The sequence below is a fragment of the Asparagus officinalis genome, chromosome 4 (genome assembly GCF_001876935.1).
Source record: "Asparagus officinalis chromosome 4, Aspof.V1, whole genome shotgun sequence".
NCBI classification, from domain to species: Eukaryota; Viridiplantae; Streptophyta; class Magnoliopsida; order Asparagales; family Asparagaceae; genus Asparagus; species Asparagus officinalis.
The window spans coordinates 8229202-8252830 of NC_033797.1; the positions used below are offsets into that span (position 1 = coordinate 8229202).

Genomic DNA, 23629 nt, shown 5'->3' on the forward strand with positions numbered 1-23629 from the left:
CAAGGGTTTTTAGAGGGGGTTGCGGCTGTGCACTTGTGCGGCTACAGATCAAAGGTAGGAGGTTGATTTGTGATTTGCGGCTGTGAGAGAAAATTGCAGGCAGCGGCTAGGGGATTTGTGCTCCTTCTAGGGTTTTGTGCAACCTTTTGTGAGAGATATTTGTGAGGGATTTGAGAGTTTTGTGTGAGGGTTTAAATTGTGAGTGATTGTAAACCCTAGTTGTATTCTCTCCCTCTATTAGTAGATCTCCCCCCTCCTTGCCCCGTGGACGTAGGCAATTTGCCGAACCACGTAAAAATTGGTTGTACTGCTATTTGTGTGATTTGTAATAGCTTTTAGGTTCCCTCGAGGCGCAGTCCTAGAGCTGACGAGAGGAAGAGCAAATATCCCACTTTGATGGGATATTATGCTTCAGATTCTTGTTCCCTTTGAGAAACAAGAATTCTTATTGCGACCTAACTCTTGTTGTGCTGCCGAAGTGCTGCCGAAATTTCCGCTGCGCGCAACAAGTGGTATCAGAGCCCAGATTTCAGATCTAGGGTTTTTTGGTGGAGGAAGATTCTTGTGTGAAGCTTGGTTCTTGGAGTTCTAGGCTTCGGTGGAGATAGCATTAGGAGTTGCCGTTGGAGATTTCACTTTCCTCGTGTGGTTAGGAAATCTATTTGGAATCCAATCTAGGGTTCAGTTGGGTGGTTCCTAATTTCTATCAAATTTGTTCTTTCTCTATAATTTTGGAGTTAGTTCGCAATGGGAGAAGAAGGTGAAAGCAGCAAATCGATGGCGGGTACAATACAAGTTGGTTTTCAGAACACTAAAACTAGTGTGGTGAAGTATGACGGCAAAATCAACTTTGGTTTGTGGATGAGCGACGTACAGGATGCGCTCAATGCTCAGAATTTAGAAGAGACCATCATGGTCCACGAGAGGCCACCTAAATATGAAGAGGCGGTATGGGAGAAAATGAATAGGAACGCTTGTGGGGTGATCAGGTCATGTTTGGAACAGGAGCTGAAATATGATGTGATTGGGGTGACGTCTGCAATGAAGATGTGAAAAATTCTCAACAATAAGTATCTCACAAAGAGTGTTGAGAACAGGTTGCACTTGCTGCGAAGACTCTTCAGATTTCAGATGTCCAGAGGCACCTCGCTAGCGGCTCATGTGAACAACTATACGAAGTTGTTGTCGGACTTGGCGAATGTTGATGAGAAGATATCGGATGAGTACAAGGCGATTATTTTGTTGGGCTCCTTACCGGATGAGGAGTATGATACCTTCGTGCTCACTTTGTTGAACGGGAGATCTTCTATCAGCTATAGTGAAGTGACTAACACATTGACGAACTACGATTTAAGGAGGAAGGATAAGGAGACTTCCCGCGCTAGTACTTCAGGCGAGGCCTTGTCGACGAGAGGTAGAAGCAGACTTCCCGCGCTAGTACTTCAGGCGAGGCCTTGTCGACGAGAGGTAGAAGCCCATATCCAAAAGGTGAAAATAGAGGAAGGTCAAAGTCTAGAGGCCGCCACCAATTAGCAAAGAACCAATGTGCATTCTGCAAGGAGCATGAACATTGGAAGAGAGACTGCCCGAAGCTCAAGGAGAAAGAGAATGGCAAGAAAAAGGGCCCGAAGGCCAATGAGGTGAATATTGCGAAAGGCGATGATTCCGATGATTCGTGCTTTTCTCTACTGATTACTCCGGAGGTGAACCATGTGGATGCATCAGATTGGATGCTTGATTCCGGCGCTACCTTTCATGTGACCCCTAGGCGAGACTGGTTTGCATCTTTTGAGAAAGTCGACGGGGGCGTTGTTGTCATGGGAAATGATCAATCCTGTGGCGTTTGTGGCATAGGTACCGTGCGGATTAGAATGCACGATGGAGTAGTCCGTGAGTTGAAGGAGGTGAGATTTGTTCCTCAACTGAAGAAAAATCTTATCTCAGTTGGAGCTTTGGAGGCGAAGGGATTCAAGGTGACTTTCGAAAACGCTGTAGCGAAGGTTACTAAGGGATCATTGGTGGTGATGAGGGGAGTCCGCAATCGGAATTTGTATTATCTGAAGGGAAGCACCGAGATTGGCCAGGTTGCTTCGGCTATTTCAGAAGCGGACATGAGCAGACTTTGGCACTATAGGTTGGGGCACACATGTGAAAAGTCACTGCAGGCATTGTGCAAGCAGGGGCTATTGAAGGGAGCCAAGAGTGGGAAGATTGAGTTCTGTGAGAACTGTGTTCTTGGCAAGAAGACGAAGGTGAAGTTCGGGACTGTCATTCATCAGACGAGGGGCATCCTGGACTACGTGCACACAGACGTTTGGGGTCCCACCAAGACTGCATCACTTGGTGGTCGACATTGGTTCGTCACTTTTGTAGATGACTATTCTAGGCGTTGTTGGCACCCCTTTCAGCAGCTATGTCAAGACGAGGGCATAGAAAGACACTTCACAGTTAGTCATACACCGCAGCAAAATGGGGTGGCAGAGAGGTTGAATCGGTCTTTACTGGAGAAGATCTGATGCTTATTGTCGCAGAGTGGTTTGGAGAAGATCTTTTGGGCTGAGGCACTTACATATGCGAGCCACCTCATTAATAGGCTGCCTTCATCTGCGATTGAGGGGAAAACCCCTATGGAGATGTGGTCGGGAAAGCCAGCACATGACTATGACCAGCTCAAGGTATTCGGGTGCCCTGCATATTATCATGTTAGAACTGATAAATTAGAACCTCGAGCTAGGAATGCCATATTTGTAGGATTCAAGCGTGGTGTCAAGGGATACAAGCTTTGGGATCCAGTTGATAAGAAGATTGTGCTGAGTAGGGACGTCACATTCGATGATGCTTCTATCTTGAAGCTTCCCAGCTCTCATCAGGTGGAGAGCGACCCGACGGAGGAGATATCACAGGTGGTGGAGATCGATACAGCTCCACATTGTCCAGATGGTACAGGGCTCAGGCGAGCACGACGGTGATACTTCGGAGACAGAGGAGAAACATACAGATGCCAGCACGGTATGCCGACACAGTTGCGTATGCACTTCCGGTGGAAAGTATCGATGAGTTAGTGCCTACTACATTCAGTTAGGCCGAGCAGAGTTCGGAGGCTGATTCGTGGCAGGTGGCTATGCAGGAGGAGATGGAATCTCTCCATAAGAACGATATATGGGAGCTTGTTGAGCTTCCAAAGGGGCGGAAGGCAATTGGTTGCAAGTGAGTATACACGAAGAAGGAGGGCATTGAGGGCACTCCATTGAGGTTCAAAGCTAGGTTGGTTGCGAAGGGCTATGCACAGGAGGAAGGAATAGATTATAATGAGGTTTTCTCTCCGGTGGTGAAGCATTCTTCGATTCGGATTTTGCTAGCTTTGGTGGCACAGTATGGTTTGGAGTTAGATCAGTTGGATGTGAAGACGATATTTCTTCATGGTGATCTTGATGAAGAAATATATATGACTCAGCCATTGGGATTCCGAGCTGCAGGGAAGGAAAAATTAGTTTGCAAACTGAAGAAATCGCTATACGGTTTGAAGCAGTCTCCTCGACAGTGGTATAGGCGATTTGATGGTTTTATAATTGGTCATTCGTACACTCGGAGCCAGTTTGATCTATGCGTATATTTTCGCAAGTTGAAAGGAGGTGCGTACATTTATTTGTTGCTCTATGTCGATGACATGTTGGTTGCCTCTATTTCCAGGTCGGCTATAGATGAGTTGAAAGTTCAGCTTTCAAATGAGTTTGAGATGAAAGACTAGGGTGAGGCGAAGCGCATTCTAGGGATGGAGATCAGCAGAGACAAGAAGAAGGGCAGAATTTATTTGACACAGGTGGCTTATTTGAAGAAGGTTCTACAGTGATTCCATGTTAGCATGGATACGAAGCCAGTTAGTGTACCATTGGGAGCCCATTTGAAGCTTTCAGCTGGTCTTTCACCAAAGTCAGTTGAAGATCGTGAGTTGATGTCGAAGACTCCATATGCGAGCGCGGTTGGGAGCTTGATGTACGCGATGGTATGTAGACCAGATTTGTCACAGGCGGTGAGCATGGTATCGAGATACATGCACGATCCAGGAGTGGGTCATTGGGACGCCGTGAAATGGATTTTGAGGTACATTCGAGGTACGCTCAATGTTGGTTTGGTTTATGAGCGGGACACTACAGGTGGGCAGCTATGCATTGGCTATGTAGATTCGGATTATGCCGGGGATTTGGATAAGCGCCGGTCTACGACGGGGTATGTGTTCACTTTGACCCGTGCGCCGGTGTGTTGGAGATGCACCTTACAGTCGACGGTGGCTTTGTCTACGACGGAGGCAGAGTATATGACAGTTACGGAGGCTGTGAAGGAGGCTATTTGGCTTCGAGGACTTTTGGAGGAACTTGGTATATCGCAGAGGTCCGTCACTATTCATTGTGATAGCATGAGTGCTATCTATTTGGCGAAGAATCAGGTTTTTCATGCGAGGACGAAAAGAGGATACGTAGGCAGTCTTTGAGATGCAACCGGTTTGGATTAGTTGATGGGGGTGAGATTGTTTGGACTCTCGTTCGGGTTCTCGACTTGTTGTGGATTGAGTTCGTACTGGACACAACAAGTTAGAACATTTGGATGCTTTGGTGTCGGCTCAGTTTTTAGGAAAACTTCACCGAGGTGGAGAATTGTGAGTGTGGGGCCCAGCCACCACGTACGTGAATTATTTCACGTGAACGAAGCCGCGTGAAGTTGACGCGGAAACCCAAGGCCCACCCGAATCAGCTCATATATAAATATATCATCAACTCAGATTTTTGATTGGCTGAGCAAGGGTTTTTAGAGGGGGTTGCGGCTGTGCACTTGTGCGGCTACAGAGCAAAGGCAGGAGGTTGATTTGTGATTTGCGGCTGTGAGAGAAAATTGCAGGCAGCGGCTAGGGGATTTGTGCTCCTTCTAGGGTTTTGTGCAACCTTTTGTGAGAGATATTTGTGAGGGATTTGAGAGTTTTGTGTGAGGGTTTAAATTGTGAGTGATTGTAAACCCTAGTTGTATTCTCTCCCTCTATTAGTAGATCTCCCCCCTCCTTGCCCCGTGGACTTAGGCAATTTGCCGAACCACGTAAAAATTGGTTGTACTGCTATTTGTGTGATTTGTAATAGCTTTTAGGTTCCCTCGACGCGCAGTCCTAGAGCTGACGAGATGAAGAGCAAATATCCCACTTTGATGAGATATTAGGCTTCAGATTCTTGTTCCCTTTGAGAAACAAGAATTCTTATTGCGACCTAACTCTTGTTGTGCTGCCGAAGTGCTGCCGAAATTTCCGCTGCGCGCAACATCTTGAACTTGGTTTCTTTCAATATCCGGCCTTTGTTTCTCCATTCCAACGATTTCTAACATTTCAGGCTTGCATCAAATGATCTGGAAATAGAATTACCATGTTCTCTCAAACTTTTGAAATTTTAATTAAATGTGAGATTATTTATTTTGTTTCCATGATCCAACAGCTGGCATTCTACTAGCTGGAAATGGGGCTGGGCATATAAAGATTAACAAACAAGGAGGCAGAGCAAACAATGTAGAAGCTATCAAGTACAAACTAGGCATGCATGTGGTAATCAAATTATAATGGTAAATAAAATAAGAAGTTCATCAACAAGCTTCAACAATACTCAGTAGCTATTAAACTCAAAAGAGTAATAAATAAACAGAGTGACTAGATTTAACCCTCACCAACTCAAGCTAAGCACAAAATAGAGTTGTGCTTAGCCATCAAAGCCTGTAATAAGATTGCTCAAATTGCTCTAGATTAGCACATCTGAGCTGTCTGAAGCTTTACCAGCATAAAGGCATTCTTCATTTTTATCAAGGCAAGGATAACCGTCTGCATACACTTCAAAGCTCGCCTTGAAACTTCTCAATAACCACCTAGACTGTATGCGGTTGACGAGAAAATTGATTTATTCTGGATAAAGCTGGTACATGAATGAGATATGAGTAACTCAGACCTGACAGGACTCCCACCAAAAAAGGCACGACACAAGTTCGAAGCTAGTTGGTTCATGTTAAGATGGACACCAAGCTAAATTTGATGAACAACTTCATATAAATGAACAAAATCAACAAAACCAGCATAAAATTAAAACAGAAACTAGAGCCTATTCATCCTAAAATCATCAAAATCACAAAGATTATGCACCAAGATGCAATTTTTCTTCTTTTATCATGTAATTGATCCAGAAAATATTTTATAGATCAAATCAAAACAATGTAAAATGAGATTAGGAAGACAATACCTCAAGATATCTGATTGCAATCAATGCCAATCACAAAGAATCGAGTGGAGATCCAGCAGAGTTTGGTGCTGAGATCGAACATGAGGTCAAGCTGAGATCGGAGGTGGAGAAGCTCAGCTGTTGATTGATGGATCACGTGGGGGGATCACAGGAGTCCATGAGCGCAGGTGTTGACGTGGGAGAATTGCAGAAACACTGAAGCACGTGTGGGGGCCGCGCGAAGTGTGAATGCGGTCTCGTTTCCAATTGGGAGGCTAGGATGCGTAGGGGCTACATCACGTGAGGTGTTGAGGTGTTTCTTTTGCTCGCGATTTCTGGCCCACCCGATATCATATTGTTATAAATATTTGGCTGCAGCCTTTCCTAGGGTTTGTGCAAGTACCAGGGGGAAGAGAATATTTGTGCGGCTGTGCAAAGGGCTTGAGAACTGCGGCGTATGAAAAAGTTTTTTTTTTTGGGTGCCAGCGAGCAGAAGAAAGTCGGCTGATTGGATTTCAGCAGCGCGTAGGCAGCGGCTTTTTTTGGCTTCGTGCAAACAGGCTTTTGTACTTTTAAGGGAGATAATTGTTTGAGAGGATTTAGATTGAGTGATTGTAAACCCCATTTGTATTCTCCCTCTAATAGTAGATCTCCCCCTCCTTGCCCCGTGGACGTAGGCAGTTTGCCGAACCACGTAAAATTAGTTTATTTGTGTTTGTGGCTATTATAATAGTTTTTAGGATCCCTCGACACGTAGTCCTAGAGCTGACGAGAGGAAGAGCTAATATCCCACTTTGATGGGATATTAGGCTTCAGATTCTTATTTCCTTTGAGATATAAGAATTCTTATTGAGATCTTTCTCTCTTATTGTGCACCAGAAACTCTGCCGAAATTTCCGCTGCGCACAACAAGTGGTATCAGAGCCCAGATTCCAGATCTAGGGTTTGGTTGGAGGAGTAGATCAATTTGGAGGCTCGTTTAGGGCTTCGTTGGTGATAAAGGTGGGATCTTTTGGTAAAGACTCTATCTTTTAGTTTTGGATCTATTCTTTGTTCGTTGGTGCGTAAGATGTCGGGGAAAGAAGGTGCTTCGGGTGTCGAGGGCGGTGCTTCTGGCGCGAAGACCATTCAAAGTCTGAATATCCATTCTATGAAGATAGATGTGGAGAAATTTAATGGCACAAACAACTTTGGATTATGGAAATACGAGGTTTTGGATGCGCTGAACGCGCAGAATTTGGAGGATACCTTGGAGTTAGATGGCAAGCCAGATGAGATTGAAGAGAAGGTTTGGAAAAAGATGAATCGAACGACGTGTGGTGTGATTAGGTCTTGTTTGACTCAAGATCTAAAATATGGTGTGATGAATGAGACTTCTGCGAAGAAGATTTGGGAGATTCTCGAAAGCAAGTATTTGACCAAGAGTGTGGAAAATCGCTTGCATTTGAAGATGAGGCTTTAACGTTTCCAATTAAAGAAGGAAACCTCCATTAGAGATCACATGAACCACTACACGAAGCTTCTTGCGGATTTGGCGAATATGGATGTCATAATTGAGGATGAGGACAAGGCGTTGCTGTTGTTGAGTTCCTTGCCCAACGAGGAATATGAAACCTTCGTCCTTACTCTGATTAATGGGAAGACATCTCTTTCGTATAGTGAGGTCACTGCTGCATTGGTGAATTATCAGCTTCGGAAGAAGGATAAAGAGACTTCGACTGAGTCGGTAGCAGAGGCGTTGGCCGCAAGAGGGAAGGGTCCAAACCGAAAGAATTTGAAGTCACAGTTTAGAGTAGGATATCCTATAATTAGAAAAGATCAGTGTGCTTGGTGTAAGGAGACTGGTCATTGGAAGAAAGAGGGAAGCAGCCATCATCAGAAGCAAACATCGTATCAGATGGTAATAATTCTGACTCTTCTATTTATTCGCTTTCTATCAGTCCTACAGATAGCTATTCGGAGGAATCTGAATGGATGTTGGATAGTGGTGCGACCTATCATGTGTGCTCTAGAAGGGAATGGTTCTCGAGTTTTGAGAAGCTGGTGGATAGTGGTGTGGTGTACATGGCTGATAACCGTGCATGCCAGATCCTTGGGATATGAAGAATTCGCATCAAAATGTTTGACGGGACTGTTAGGGAGTTAAATGATGTGAGATATGTTCCTTCTTTGAGAAAGAACTTGATCTCGATTGGAGCTTTGGTTGGAGAGGGTCTGAAGGTTCGTGTTGAGGACATGGTTCTCGAGATTGTGAGAGACTCTCGTATTTTGATGAAGGGCGTCAGGAGAAATAACCTGTACTACTTGACTGGAGGTATAGTGGCAGGTGGAGAGCTGACGACTTCTGTTGATTCGACTAGACTGCGGCATTTGGGGCTTGGCCATTCCAGTATTGATTCCTCGCATAGATTGAAAGAGGGTGCAAAGACCTGCAGTTTGAAGTCCAGTGAACATGTTGATGTGAGCAAGAAGACCGAGGTGAAGTGTGGCACCTCTATTCACCGTGCTAAGGGTCGTTCTGGAGGAGTTCACGTGGATGTTTGGGGGCCTTCCAAGGGGACATCATTGGGAGGTAATAGGCGTTTGGTTTCCTTTGTTGGTGACTGTTCTAGGCGTGTTTGGGTTGCAACCAAATCCCCTTTGGAGAAAGTCCTAGTAGTATCCAACAGATTGAAGAAGTGTGTAATAGACAGAAAGGTGAAGGTACTCCATTCTGGTGGGAGGTACAAGATGGACCTATTTCTGTATTGGAGCCGAGCTCACGGCATTTCGAGACACTTCGTTGGAAAGGAAATCTTAGGGCAGCTAGATAGGGTGGAAAATTTGGAGAACCGTGCCTTGCTGGAGGAGGATCGGTGTTTGTGGTCGAGCAATGGTTTGCAGAAGAGGTTCTGGACTAAAGCTTCGACATATTTGGGTCATCCTATTAAAGAGTTGTCAACTGCTGTGATTGGAGGTAAAACTCCATTGGAAGATAGGTCTGGTAGTGTCACTTTGGTTGAGGCTTCGATGGGGAAGCTAATTGACTCTCAGTAGGTGGAGAGTTTTGGACAGACCTTAGAGGTATCGCAGCGGGTGGAGTGTGATGCTACTCCACATTGGGTGAAGATTACTCTAGATCATTCTGTATTGGTTAGGATTCCAGCTGAGGTGACACAGCGTGGGAGTCATTTGGATTTATGTGCAGATGATGAGTTGGGTTTTGATTCGAGTGCAGCTGATAGATGTAGCTTGGATATGGTCATTGGTTCACCTCAGGTGAAGGTGTTTGAGGCCATTGGAGGTGCTATCAGCCGCAGAGTTGATGATATTAGAGAAGGGTTACGAACTCTTCTATTGGGTTGAGGTCGTTCGCGGCCATTTGGGTGAACTACGTTCGGCTTGATTCCTTGGGCAAGAGGATACGTAAGCAGTCTTTACGATGTAGCCGGGTTGGATTATTTAATGGGGTGAGATCGATTTGGTGAGTAGACACTGATGTTTGGGCGAGTGTTCGCACTCCCGTTTGGGTCTCGACTTGTGGATGGAGTCCGTTGTCATGAGTCCGTTGTCGTGGCGTACTGGATGCAATAAGTGAGACATTTGCTTTGGTTGGTGTCGGCTCAGTTTTGGGAAAACTTTACCGAGGTGGAGAATTGTTGATTGATGGATCACGTGGGGGATCACAGGAGTCCATGAGCGCAGGTGTTGACGTGGGAGAATTGCAGAAACGCTGAAGCACGTGTGGGGGCCACGCGAAGTGTGAATGCGGTCTCCTTTCCAATTGGGAGGCTAGGATGCGTGGGGGCCACATCACGTGAGGTGTTGAGGTGTTTCTTTTGCTCGCGATTTCTGGCCCACCCGATATCATATTGTTATAAATATTTGGCTACAGCCTTTCCTAGGGTTTGTGCAAGCACCAGGGGGAAGAGAATATTTGTGCGGCTGTGCAAAGGGCTTGAGAACTGCGCTGTACGAAAAAGTTTTTTTTTTGGGGTGCCAGCGAGCAGAAGAAAGTCGGCTGATTGGATTTCAGTAGCGCGTAGGCAGCGGCTTTTTTTGGCTTCGTGCAAACAGGCTTTTGTACTTTTGAGAGAGATAATTGTTTGAGAGGATTTAGATTGAGTGATTGTAAACCCCATTTGTATTCTCCCTCTAATAGTAGATCTCCCCCTCCTTGCCCCGTGGACGTAGGCAGTTTGCCGAACCACGTAAAATTAGTTTATTTGTGTTTGTGGCCATTGTAATAGTTTTTAGGATCCCTCGACGCGCAGTCCTAGAGCTGACGAGAGGAAGAGCTAATATCCCACTTTGATGGGATATTAGGCTTCAGATTCTTGTTTCCTTTGAGATACAAGAATTCTTATTGAGATCTTTCTCTCTTATTGTGCACCAGAAACTCTGCCAAAATTTTCGCTGCGCACAACATCAGCCTGGAACTCCTCAAGGAATGAGGCCGAGATCGAGCAAAGATCCACCTTCTTCTTCAAGAAACCTAACTCACCAAGATCAAGCCCGATTTAAGGAAAACTCTAGATACGATGGAAAATAATCAAAATTATTGAGAAAGAGAAGTAAAGAACAAGAAACGAGAGATCTAGACAGAGGAGAATCCTAAAATAAGGGATTGAGTGGAGAGGAGAGAATGAAGGAAGCGGAGCTCACCTTGGTGACGGAGGCGGCGTCGGGTTCGAGAGGCGGTTGAGGTGGCGAAGGAGGAGTCGGAGGAGGGATTGGGGTCGGGATTGAGGCGGAGGAGAGCTCAGTTGCGCCGTTGCGGATTGGGGACGAGATTGGGGTTTTAGGGTTTCGGTTTGGGGAATAAGGGCGGGCGGGCAAACGGGTGAGTATAGACCGCCCATTTAGCGCCCGTTTAGTATTATTTAAAATAGACCCGCCCGATTAGACCCATTTAACTAAATGGGTGGGTTTTGGCGGGCCAATTAATGGGTGGGCCGGGTGGGTAAATGGGTATGGGTTAAAATTGGCATCACTATGTAACTCATCAAAGAGAAAAGAAAAGAGAATACAATTTCGATTCAGACGATCCCCGCAGTTTTTCGCAAACATAATTTCTACTAATTTCAACTTTCAACCAAACATAATACACAAATGTAAAGTAAAACCTTATTCCATAAAAATCAAAAGGGAGCACAATCTGCGACATTTATTTTAGCTTCGTGCATGCAACTGTTACGTGATCAAAGCACACTCAACAACGACAAATTCAGTAATTAATCTATGGGCAACGAAGTACAACAGTTTCAACTGTAATCCCAGGTCCAAATCCAACAAGCAAACCCCATTCCAATCCCTCACCCGCAGTGGCCATCTTCTTCTCCTCTGACTTCCTCCTCATCGTCTCCATCACGAACAACACCGAAGCGCTCGACATATTCCCGTACTCCCTCAGCACCTCCCTCGTCGCCGCAAACTTCTCCTTCTTCACTCCCAGCACCATCTCCACCGCATCCAGTATAGCTCTTCCGCCAGGATGCACCATCCAGAAAACGTCATTCACAGCGTCGACTCCTGTGTTTCCGATCGCTTCCTTCACAATCTTTCCCATGCTTCCGGCGATGAGTAGTGGAATCTCAGGCTGCAAGCTGATCATCAGACCGGATTCTCTCAGTTTACCTACAATTTTACCTGTTGAATGTAGTAGGATATATGTGTTAAATAATGATAATCTCGTCATCAATTATTGAGATTTATATCAAGTCTCTTACCATAAAATTTAACGTAATCCATCTGAACTATGTTTATCACACTTATCCCCCCTGACGTTATCTCACTTAGCTTACCAAAGTAATATGGCAAACCTTTGACAATGTGACAACAAAGGATGAAAGTATATATCCCTCGGTTTATTAAAAATTAATTACGTAATATTTCAGACGGAATATTCCGTCTGAGATATAGAATATCTCAGACGGAAAAATTCGTCTGGGATAGTTATGGTAGACGGAAAAATCCGTCTGAAATGTATTACCGACGGTTTTTTTTCCCGTCTACTAAAATCCGTCTAGAATACATTTCAAACGGAATTTCCGTCTAGAATTATGTATTCTAGACGGAAACAAAGTAGACCCGTATTCCAGACGGAATTCCGTCTGGAATAATTTTTCTAGACGGAATTCCAGTTATTCCAGACGGAATTTTCCGTCTGGAATGTGTCGTTTTGTACCAGTGTACCCCTCTATCCGTTTTCAATTTTAGGGGTTATATTTCAAGAAAGGGCATTTTGATCATTCTTACCATTTATCCTAAATTTCCTGTTATTTGCATCAATAATATATCAATAACTTAAGAGAGATTTCTTCAGAAATCCTATAGTACCGTCTGATCCTTCGATTATATTCTGCGACGTCCAGACGATCTCGAACAAGGGATGCTCGATTTCAGGCATCGGGTTCGCACCGACGATGACTGAAGCCGCACCATCACTAAACAAAGCTTGTGTAACTAAGTTCTGCAAGTGGTCCTTCGATGGGCCACGAAACCCGTTAGTGATGGGCTCCGAACACACGACGAGCACACGAGCACCGGGGTTGTTCTCGGCCAAGTCCTTGGCGAGGCGAAGGACACTGCCACCACCAAAGCAGCCCTGTTGGTAGAGCATGAAGCGTTTGGTGGAGAGAGGGAGGCCGAGGATTTTGATGAGCTCGTAGTCGGCTCCGGGCATGGAAGCGCCGCTGCTGTTGCAGAACACGAGGTGGGTGATGTCAGAGAGAGGCCGGCCCGTCGGCGATCGCTTTGCTCGCCGCTTCTGCGCCGAGTTGCGGGATTATGATGTCGAGGAGTTCTTGGCGAATGTTGAGTGAAGGGGCGTTGTATGCGCCGATGGAGGGGTGTTCGTTTAGGACCTCCTCTGTGATGGTCGTGTATCGTCTGTCGATCATTGAGCTTTTGCCTGCATTGAATGTTCACAAATATTGGATGGAGGGATTTCATTTTAAATTCTAGAATTAGAATAATTCAATGTTTGGATGCACATGTATTTCAAAATTTGGAACTGATCCAATTCCACGTGAACTTTAAAGCTATAGTGGATTTGAACTTTAAGACAACACCTTAATTGGTGTCTCCCGTTTCTATTTTCACGACCACGATCTGTCTCTCAACTCATGACCCCTAAGAGAAAATTAGTTCCATTTATTTCTATACCCGTATAGTTCCTAAAGGATTTGCATCCTCTCTAGTAGCAAAAAGATAGTAGACAAATTGCTATACTTTTGATCATAGCTATTGATTTTTTTAATGAGTGACTATGATTCATTCTATATCTAACACTCATTGTAACTTTATGAATTCATCTCATACTTAACTTACACTCAAAAGACGAACTACAAGTTCGCAAACTATCCACTAAACAAAACAACATCTGCGATAAAAGTAATGATTTATTCCATACTAAAAAGCAGCAAATAGAATCTGAATGTATAATTTATTTGGATACTCAGTGCTAATTATACAAAACCTACTTAAATTTATTAGTCATGTGTATGCATCGGTATATGCTAAGATTGATCTAAATTTACAAATTTTTATTTGATCAAATATTTATTCTAAGTAAGGATGTAAAAGAGTTTAGGAACAATTTGGGCATAAAACAAAAGGTCAACTAATTCTAGCTACTTTCTATATATATATATCAGCTTATTCATTATGTTTCCAAATTCGCATGTATAGTTTAGATCCTCACCAGCTCCTTCTTAATTTATAGAATACTGGTACACAATATGATATATGCAAATATGTGCATATCTATATATAGTTCATGAGCACTTACACATTCTAGCAAATTTTGGCTTGAGGTCAACCAAGTGCTCGCTTTTTGTGATCCTGAAGTAGTAATCAGGGAGGGTGTTTTGATCCACAAATGTAGGGGGATTAGCAGTGCCGACGCCCAGAATTGTTGCGTTGGATTTCTCAGAGACGGGGATCATGTCAACGATAGACTCCATTAATTTAAATACTTGAGTAGAGTATGAGCTTCAAATTACACTCGGTGATGAATTGGAGCTGGAATGCTGGTCCTTTTATAGCCTGTAGAAATAATACTTTTATCAAGAATTTTGATTTTTTTTTTATTTTGATTTGAAATGTGGATAGGGATAATATATAATTATTGACTCCTGTGAAAGAAAAACAAGTCATGGCACCAAACAGATTAACAAGTTGGATTTCGTATAAAAATTAAGCATAGTTCTGATCATACTCCCTTTAAAAGCACGAGTTCGGAAAATCTTTTTTAGACAAATATACCCATTTATAGTTTGAACTACCTTATCTATAATTAAATTCTAATTTTCAATGGTCAATATTACCATTCACTATTTTGAATACTTTATTTATATCTTAATCTATCCTAATCATAATCATATCTTATCCTAATCCTATGTGAACCATGTTTAGCTAATCATAATCATATCTTATCCTAATCCTATGTGAACCATGTTTAGCTTAACAATTTAAAAAACTAATATTAATAAAATATATAAAACATAAAAATGATATTAGTTTGTTAAGATAAAGAAAATACAAGTACATAACATATTATAATACATGAAGTATTGCAAAAAAACCATAAAAAGTTTTAAAATTGCAGAAAAAACCCTAAAAAGTTCAAAATTATAAAACTCATCCAAATGTTTCAAAACATAAAATAAAAAACATGAAATTAAAAAATTAACATCAGTTTGCAAAGAATTTAAAATTTACAGTTAACACCTCTATGTCTCAAAAATTATAGAAACACCCTCAAAAGTTTAAATTACAGATAAGCACATTAAAATTCTAAAATTTTAAAACTTACAAACAACACAGATGAATTCAAGAGATTACCATGATACACCTAAAATTTTTGATATTTAAATTTAAATTTTTTAATTAACACCCTCAATATCTCAAATATTATAAAAACACCTTTAAAAGTTCAAATTATAAAAAGCCACCCTAAAATTCTAAAATTTGTAAATAAAATAAGATGAATTCAAGATATTACCCTTAGACACCTAAAAAATTAAAATTTGTCAAAATTAACCTCAAAAATGTTAAAAAACTCCTTTAAAATTTAAAAATCGTAAAAAAAAACTCTAAATTTTTAACTAGCACACATCAAATTCGTTGATTGGTAGACCGCTGAAATTTAATATTTTTCAAAATTAATCTATAGTTTTAATAATTGCAAAAGAAACCCTCAAAATTTTAGAGTTATAAGAAATATACTAACATTTAAAAAATTACCACCAACACATGAAACATAGAATTTACAACTACCAAACTTAAAAGTAAATTTTTTTTAAAAACTCTTTCAAAATTTTAAAAATTATAAATCCCACCCTCAAAGTTCAAAACCACAAAAATGGGCTAAAATTTTAAAACTTGGCAAAGAAAAGTGTAATTGTTTGGTATTTTTCATATATATATATATATTAAAATTTCTAATTTAGGGATTTACTATCCATTTTCAGCATCTAAGAATAGTCTAAGTTGATACTGGTAAACAAAAACAATAAGAATTGATTAAAAACATCCGGTTAATGGATAAAATTTTTAAAAATATTATAGATTAAAAATTATCGGCACTATATAAATTAAAGTAATTTCATATAATTTTAGTAATAAGTTGGGGTAGCCAAAATACATTCGTAACATTAATTGATAGATGTTTAAATCCATAGAAATGATAAAACACTATAATATTATACCTTAGCATTAATTGATTTTAATTTAGAAACTTTAATCTTTGACGTTAATAATATTTATAGGGTAAAAGAATACAAGGAATTACATATGGAGAAACTATTAGAATATTTAGAGATAACTTTAAAAGAATTGAGTTATTTCCATTGCAAATGGGAAAGTGATGGAAATAAATCTAAAATTCAGAAAACGTCAATGAATCACTTGAATTGGCATTAACATAAGACATATCTATTAATGAAGCACTGAATGAGTTACATTAAAAAATAATTTAATAACTTTATCCTAATCAAAGAAAAAATCTCCATGGAAGACATAAGAAAAATTAGTAAGTATTCATAAATTCCATACTGTGTTCTTCAAATTAAATATTAATATTATAATCTAAGAGAAATTAGTAATGAATAATGCAGGTATTTATTTTAGATCTTTATGAAAAATGATAAGGATAGAGCAAAGGTAAAAAAAATTAACGAGCCTAGAAAAGATAATAGCATAAAAAATATAAAATTAGCCTGATGTCACAATTGATGTAGATGATGAAGACAATACTCTAGAATTGTCCGAGAAATGATAAATGATAAACCTGAAGAAGGATTGATCTTAACTCAATAAAAAATAAAATAGAAGAAATAAAAACAATATTTTATGAATATTTTATAGAATAGTTTAATTATTTTGAGTGAAATTAGGAATATTTAGAAGGGAGTTTCATGAATTTTTTTTAGTACTTTTATATTCTTATGTGGATGTTTTTATCATATAAAAGTATACTAGAGTTAGCATTAATCTTTAATTTATATTTTTTTTATGAAGTCTATCAATGATTAGGAATAAACTTCATATTCTCTTTTGCATTGTTTTAACATACTTTAAATCAATCATTTTGCCATATTGGTTTTAAATATTCATCTTCCTTGTATAACACTATTTTAATATTTTTCACTTTGCAATGCTATACTTTCTCAAATAAAGCTTAGTTTCATATCGGTCAAAAATAATATGAAAATTCAAATTATTTTTAAATTATATTTGTTTTTTGTCAATTCAAATATCAACATGAAAATTTAAATTGGGTGTATCCCATTTAAACAAACATAAAAAAATAATCGGGATGTAAGAGTTTAAAGAAAAAAATGAGCACAAACTGCCAAAAATACTTAATCATGGTATTAAATCACGTGCATTTCACGTGTGTAAAAACTAGTTGAGAATAAATGTATAACTTTTTATAATCGTTAGGTTATGCATAAAACCCAAGCTTTTATTGTTATATACTTAGTTAACAAAAGAACATAATTTAACCATTTATCATTTAACGAATAATAAATATGTTTTATTAAGTAAATAACTAGTGCTATCCATGAAGGAGATATTATAACAATTAAATTTAAATGAATTTGATGGTAGTGATCATATGCTAATTAACAGTCGAACTTTTAGAAAATGAATTGCCAAGCGCTTAACTTGCGAGCCCCTCATCCTGCACCAACGTGACTTATAGGAACACTCACAAGCTTCTATTTCACAACTTATTTTCTTAAACATTCTGTTAGCTTATTAATTCTATTTTTATCAATGAAGTTTACCAATGCTGTATTTAGTCTCTATATAGTACTGTCAAGATAAAGGGTAAAAAAATTTCCAAATTGTTTTTAAACGTCACTCGTGTCTAAGGTGGATAGGGACGGTCCACGGCCAGCATAATTACTGGGGTATGGGTGATCAGTAGAAAACTTAAGTGCGGTCAACAAATTAGGTGGTGGATTAATGCATATAACGATATCGCGTCGTGACCGGGTATAAATGATAAGGGCAAATATCTTACTAGATAAGATTTTGTGACCGGCGGCTCCGGTTCCTCTGCCGTACGAAATGGCGACAGCCCATGGGTGTCCCATTTCATGCCGAGAAAGATATGTTGTATCTAAAGAGCGTTAGTTTTGGGGGCTGCTTTCTTCTCCCTCGTGAAATCGGGTCCTTTTAAAAATTTATCTTTTATTTTTGACTAGTATGACATACCTGATGCAAGATATATATAGTTATAGATCAATATATGCTATTAAGTTAGTTTTTAATGTTAAATTTATAATTTAAACAATCAGTTTTAGGGTTATTTCTGAACATCAAAGCTTTAGCAATCCACTCTAATATAGTATCAGTACAAGTTTTCTATAAAGAAAATGACTACCAAAGAATTTGAATATCGATCCTTATGGTCCAAACTCTGCAGTTTCGATGTAGTGGTTTGCTTTAAATTATAAATTTAGGTACTGCTTGACAAAGGGTTAAGTGAGAGGTTAAGGAGATTTAACCCCTTCTTAACCCGCCAAACATAAAAAATCTATACAATGGTTAAAGTGAGTTAATCCTCTACAATTTGCTAAACATAAAAAATATAAAAGAGTTAAGCTAATATCTCTAGAGGGATTAAAATGAGTTAACCTCTCAAAATAAAGGGCTTACTAATACTCCTATTTAGAAGGATTAAAAGTTAACCATTCTAATTATAAAGAAAATAGTCAAAACCATTGTTATTCCCAAACACTAAAACTGATCATAATGACTAAAATAAAACTTATTTAACGGGTTAATAATTTAGTCCATCAGATAATCGAATGTGCTAAGTACATTAATCATTGTTTTTAACCCCTCTTCCTTAACCCTTTGCCAAACGGGGCCTTAAGGATATTTTAATGCTATCTAATTTTTTATATTGCTAAATTGAGTACACATCATTTTCATTTAACCCTCAATCGCTTGTCATTAAACTTTAGTATTGACATTTCATTCCTTCAAATAATTTGATTATCTATCCCCGTATATATTTTTTTCTAGAAGTTACTCTTTAGTGCTCATTTTCTCCTTTCATGGGAGTCCAAATCAAATAGTTGGCTACTAAAGTAGCACATTGTACATAATTTGTTGAACATTAGGCACAGTTCTATAGTATAACTACAAGAAAATTCTCAATTCCTCCAAACAAATAATATGAAGAATTTATTGGTCAAACATTTCTCATACTTAACTTAGTCAAGACGAAAATTGTGTCTTTCTACATGCATAAAGAGGCCTTTGCACAATATAATCTTGGTTGGTTGCTCTAAAACATTATCCTTCATCATATTATTGCATATGTCTAACTCTATTTTCGAACTGAATAGTAATTATGTAAAACAAAATTAAGAATAAGTGCTTAACCCAAAATACAATTTCATGGGAACCCAAAAGTCCTTACAAGATAACTAACACGTGTGAAAATGGCGAAGGAATTTGAGAAAAACGTGAAAAATAAGAAAGACATGCTCCACCACACCCTGGTGTAGTGTCTGCCACACCCAGGTGATAGAATCTATCCCTATTGACATGGGTGTGGTGTCTGCCACACCCAGGTGTGACAGAATCTGCCTTATTTTCAGGGATGTGGTGTCTGCCACCTCCGGGTATGGCAAACTCGTTTTTTAGAATCCCAATCTGTTTGAGATTGTGTTTTGTTATAAATAGAGACACGTTTTTAGGGTTTATTTGGCTTTGATTAAGCATTGATTGGGGGATATTTGGAGCACAGAAAAAAGGTATTTTTTGAGCTATTGGTTAGGGTTTTATTTTGGAGAGAATTAGAGATTTGTTGGTTGTTTGTGTTTGTATCATTATCTTGGATTATTTAGCCTTCTATCTCGACGTTTTGGTTTGGTTCCTCGAAGCACAATAATTTGGTCGCCGCGCACAACAAATGGTATCAGAGCTCGGGCTACGCTTGGGCTATTTGGAGGAGTAGATCACTTTGAAAGTTCGTTTAGGGCTTCAGTTGGTGATAAATGTAGGATTTTTACTATTGGTGATCGGGGTGAGATCTTTTGGAGGTTCTTATTAGGGTTTTAGTTGGAGATAAAAATCTCTCTTTTTCAGTTTGGATTTACTCTTTGTTTGTTCCGCATTGGTTTGTTGATGCTTTGAGATAGATGGTCGAGAAAGAAGGAGTTGTGGAGGGTACTTTCGGCGTGAAGACCGTCCAAAGTTTGAATATTCACTCTATGAAGCTAGACGTGAAGAAGTTTAATGGCACAAATACTTTTGGACTTTGGCGATACGAAGTCTTGGATGTGCTCAACACGTAAAATTTGGAGGATACATTAGAGTTAGACGGGAAACCGGACGACATTGAGGAAAATGTTTGGAAAAAGATGAATAGAATGGCGTGTGGTGTGATTAGATCTTGTTTGACTCAAGATTTGAAAAATGATGTCATCAATGAGACTTCGATTAAGAAGATTTGGGAGATCATTGAGAACAAGTATTTGACCAAGAGTGTAGAGAATCACTTGCATTTGAAGAGGAGGCTTTACCGCTTCCAATTGAAGAAAGAAACCTCCATTGGTGATCACATGAATAACTACACGAAGCTTCTTGTGGATTTGATGAATGTAGATGTTATGATTGAAGATGAGGATAAGGCGTTATTGTTATTGAGTTCCTTGCCCGACGAGGAATATAAGACTTTCGTTCTTACTCTTATTAATGGGAAGGCATCTCTTTTATATAGTGAGGTCACGGCTGCACTTGTGAATTATCAGCTTCGAAAGAAGGATAAGGAGACTTCAGTTGAGTCGGTAGCGGGAGCATTGATCGCAAGAGCAAAGAGTCCAAACCAAAATAGAAGGTTGAAGTCTAGAGGGGCACATCCTGAAGTTCGTAGGAATCAATGTGCCTTTTGTAAAGAAGATGGACATTGGAAAGCCGAATGCCCAAAGTTGACAAATCGAGTTGAGAAAAATAAAGGAAAAGCTACTCAAGCTTCAGAGGTGAATGTTGCCAAGGCTAGTGGCGATAATTCAGATTCGGATTCAGGTTGTGTACCGTCAGTTTGTGTTATCGACTCTACAGAGTGGATGTTGGATTCGGGTGCTTCATACCACATTTGCCCTAGGAGGGATTGGTTCTCCAACTTTTAGGAGTTGGACAGAGGGAATGTCGTACTCATGGGTAATGATCATAAATACCCTATTGGTGGTATTGATACCATTCGGATTATGATGTGTGACAGGGTGATTCGGGAGTTGAATGAAGTGAGGTTCGTTCCTTAGTTGAAGAAGAAAATCATTTCACTTGGAGTTTTAGAGGCAGTTTGCTATAAAGTGACCTTGGAGGATGCATCTCTGAAGGTTACATTTGGGTCCATGATTGTGATAAAGGGCATCAAGAGGAAGAATTTGTATTATTTGATTAGGAGCATGGTGTTTGGTAGAGAGCTGATGACTTCTTTGGATTTGGTTAGACTATGGCGTTCGTTGATGCTGGGATAGTTGTTTATGGGATATTTGTTTATTGGTGTCGTGCATAGATTATTGAGGAGTTCTTTGACCTGCACATTGAAGTCCTTTGAGTACATTAGGATGAGCAAGAAAACCGAGGTGGAGTTTGGTACTTCTATCCATCGATCGAGGGGTCTTTTAGATGGTGTTCATTCAGGCATTTGGGGGCCTTCCAAGGAGGCATCATTGGGAGGTAATCGATATTTGGTTTTCATAGTTGGTGATTATTCTAGGTATTTGTGGGTTGCAACCTAGTCACGTTGGTATGAAGTCCTAGAAGTCAATAACAGATGGAGAAGTGCATTGGCAGAAAGGTAACACGTCGTTCTAGTTCTGGTAGGGGTCCTTTCTTGCGTTTCTGCCGAGCTCATGGCAGTTGGAGATACTTTATTGGAGAGGGAACATTGGGGCAACGAGATGAGATGATATTTTTGATTGGTCGTTCCTTTCTGGAGGAGGATCGGTATTTAATGTCTAGCATTAGTTTTGGTGTTCGGGCTTCAACATATTTGGGTCATCTTGTTCATAGGTTGTTGACTGCTACGTTTAGAAATTTTGGATCTGGTGGAGTTGCTTCAGATTTTGGGTTACGTCGGATGTTTGGTTGTCTAGCATTTGGTCACATTGAGGATGTGAGATTTGATCCGATTGCATATTTAGGATTCAGAGGCTCGTTTGATTATCAGTTGGGAGACTCTGATTTTTTTTGAACAGGTATGTTATATTTGGCTCTCAGCAGATGGAGAGTGTTGATCAGATCATTAGGATATCATAGCGGGTGGAGAGTGATGCTACTCCATGTTGGGTGCAGATTACTCCACATACTCCATATCATACTGTATCGTTTGGGATTCCAGCTGAGGTGACACAGTTTGAGGATCATTTGGATTTGGATGCAAATGATGAGTTAGTTGATTCGAGTGTAGCTGGTGGACATAGTTCGCATTTGGTTATGAGCGTTGGTTCACCTCAGGTTGAGGTGTTTGGACTGTTTCACTTTGGGGCCATTGAGAGAGCTATCAGTTGTAGATTCATTGGTGATGTTGGAGAAGGATTGAGAACTCTTCTATTTGATTAAGGGCCTTTGGAAGCCGTTGGGTGAACTACGTGAAGGATTGATTCCTTGGGCAAGAGGATACGTATGAAGTTATTTATGATGCAGCCGGTTTGGTGAGTTGATACCGACATTTGGAGTTCGTTCGCATTCTTATTTGGGTTCTCGATTTGTTATGGATTGAGTCCATTATCGTGATTTTGTTCCACTTCGTACTAGACGCAATAAGTGAGATGTTTTATTTGGTTAGTGTCGGCTTAGTTTTGGGAAAACTTCGCCAAGGTGGAGAATTGTGAAAACAGTGAAGGAATTTGAGAAAAACATGAAAAGTAAGCAAGACAGGCTTCACCACACCCTGGTGTGGTGTCTGCCACACCCAGGTGGTAGAATCTGTCCCTGTTGACATGGGTGTGGTGTCTGTCATACCTGGGTGTGGTAGAATCTGCTCTGTTTTCAGGGGTGTGGTGTCTGTCACCCCCGGGTGTGGCAGACTCATTTTTTAGAATCTCAATCTGTTTAGGATTGTGTTTTGTTATAAATAGAGACATGTTTTTAGGGTTTCTTTGGCTTTTATTGGGCTTTGACTAAGCATTGATTGGGGGATATTTGGAGCACAAAATTGGGTATTTTTTGAGCTATTGATTAGGATTTTATTTTGGAGAGAATTAAAGATTTGTTGGTGAGATTATTTGGTTGTTTCGAGTGATTTGTAATCTCAGTTTGTACTCTTCTTCTCCATTATTAAAAACCCATCCCCTTCTTGCCAAATCCATAAACAAATATCACAGCCTCAACAAACGCCACAGTCTAGCCAAATCCAAAGAAGTCGTCAGCTCTCTACCAAACACCGTGCTCCCAATCAAATAATACAAATTCTTCCTCCTGACGTCCTTCATCATAATCATGGACCCAAATGTAATCTTCAGATATGCATCCTCCAATGTCACCCTATAGCATGCTGCCTTCAAAACTCTAAGTGAAATGATGTTCTTATTCAACTGAGGAACGAACCTCACTTCATTCAACTCCCGAATCATCACATCACACATCCTAATCCGAATGGTACAAATATCACCAATAGGGTATTCATGATCATTACCCATAAGCACGTCATCCCCTCTTTTCAACTCCTGAAAGCTGGAGAACCAATCCCTCCTAGGGTAAATATAGTATGCAGCAACTGAATCCAACATCCACTCTGTAGAGTCGGTAACACAAACTGACGGTAGTGCAGATAACGAGTAGCCCGAAGAATCCGAATCTGAATTATCGCCACTAGCCTTTGTAACATTCACCTCTGAAGCTTGAGTAGCTTTCCCTTTATTCTTCCCGGCTCG

General features: G+C 40.2%; 1 protein-coding gene across 1 annotated transcript; it reads right to left on the minus strand.

Annotated features, from left to right (window-relative positions):
* LOC109836525 (chalcone synthase 1B-like) lies at positions 11342-14209 on the minus strand. The gene is given in 4 exon segments (XM_020404435.1): positions 11342-11867; positions 12558-12961; positions 12963-13131; positions 14011-14209. Coding segments are annotated over 4 exon segments (1158 nt in total). The 5' UTR covers positions 14186-14209; the 3' UTR covers positions 11342-11457.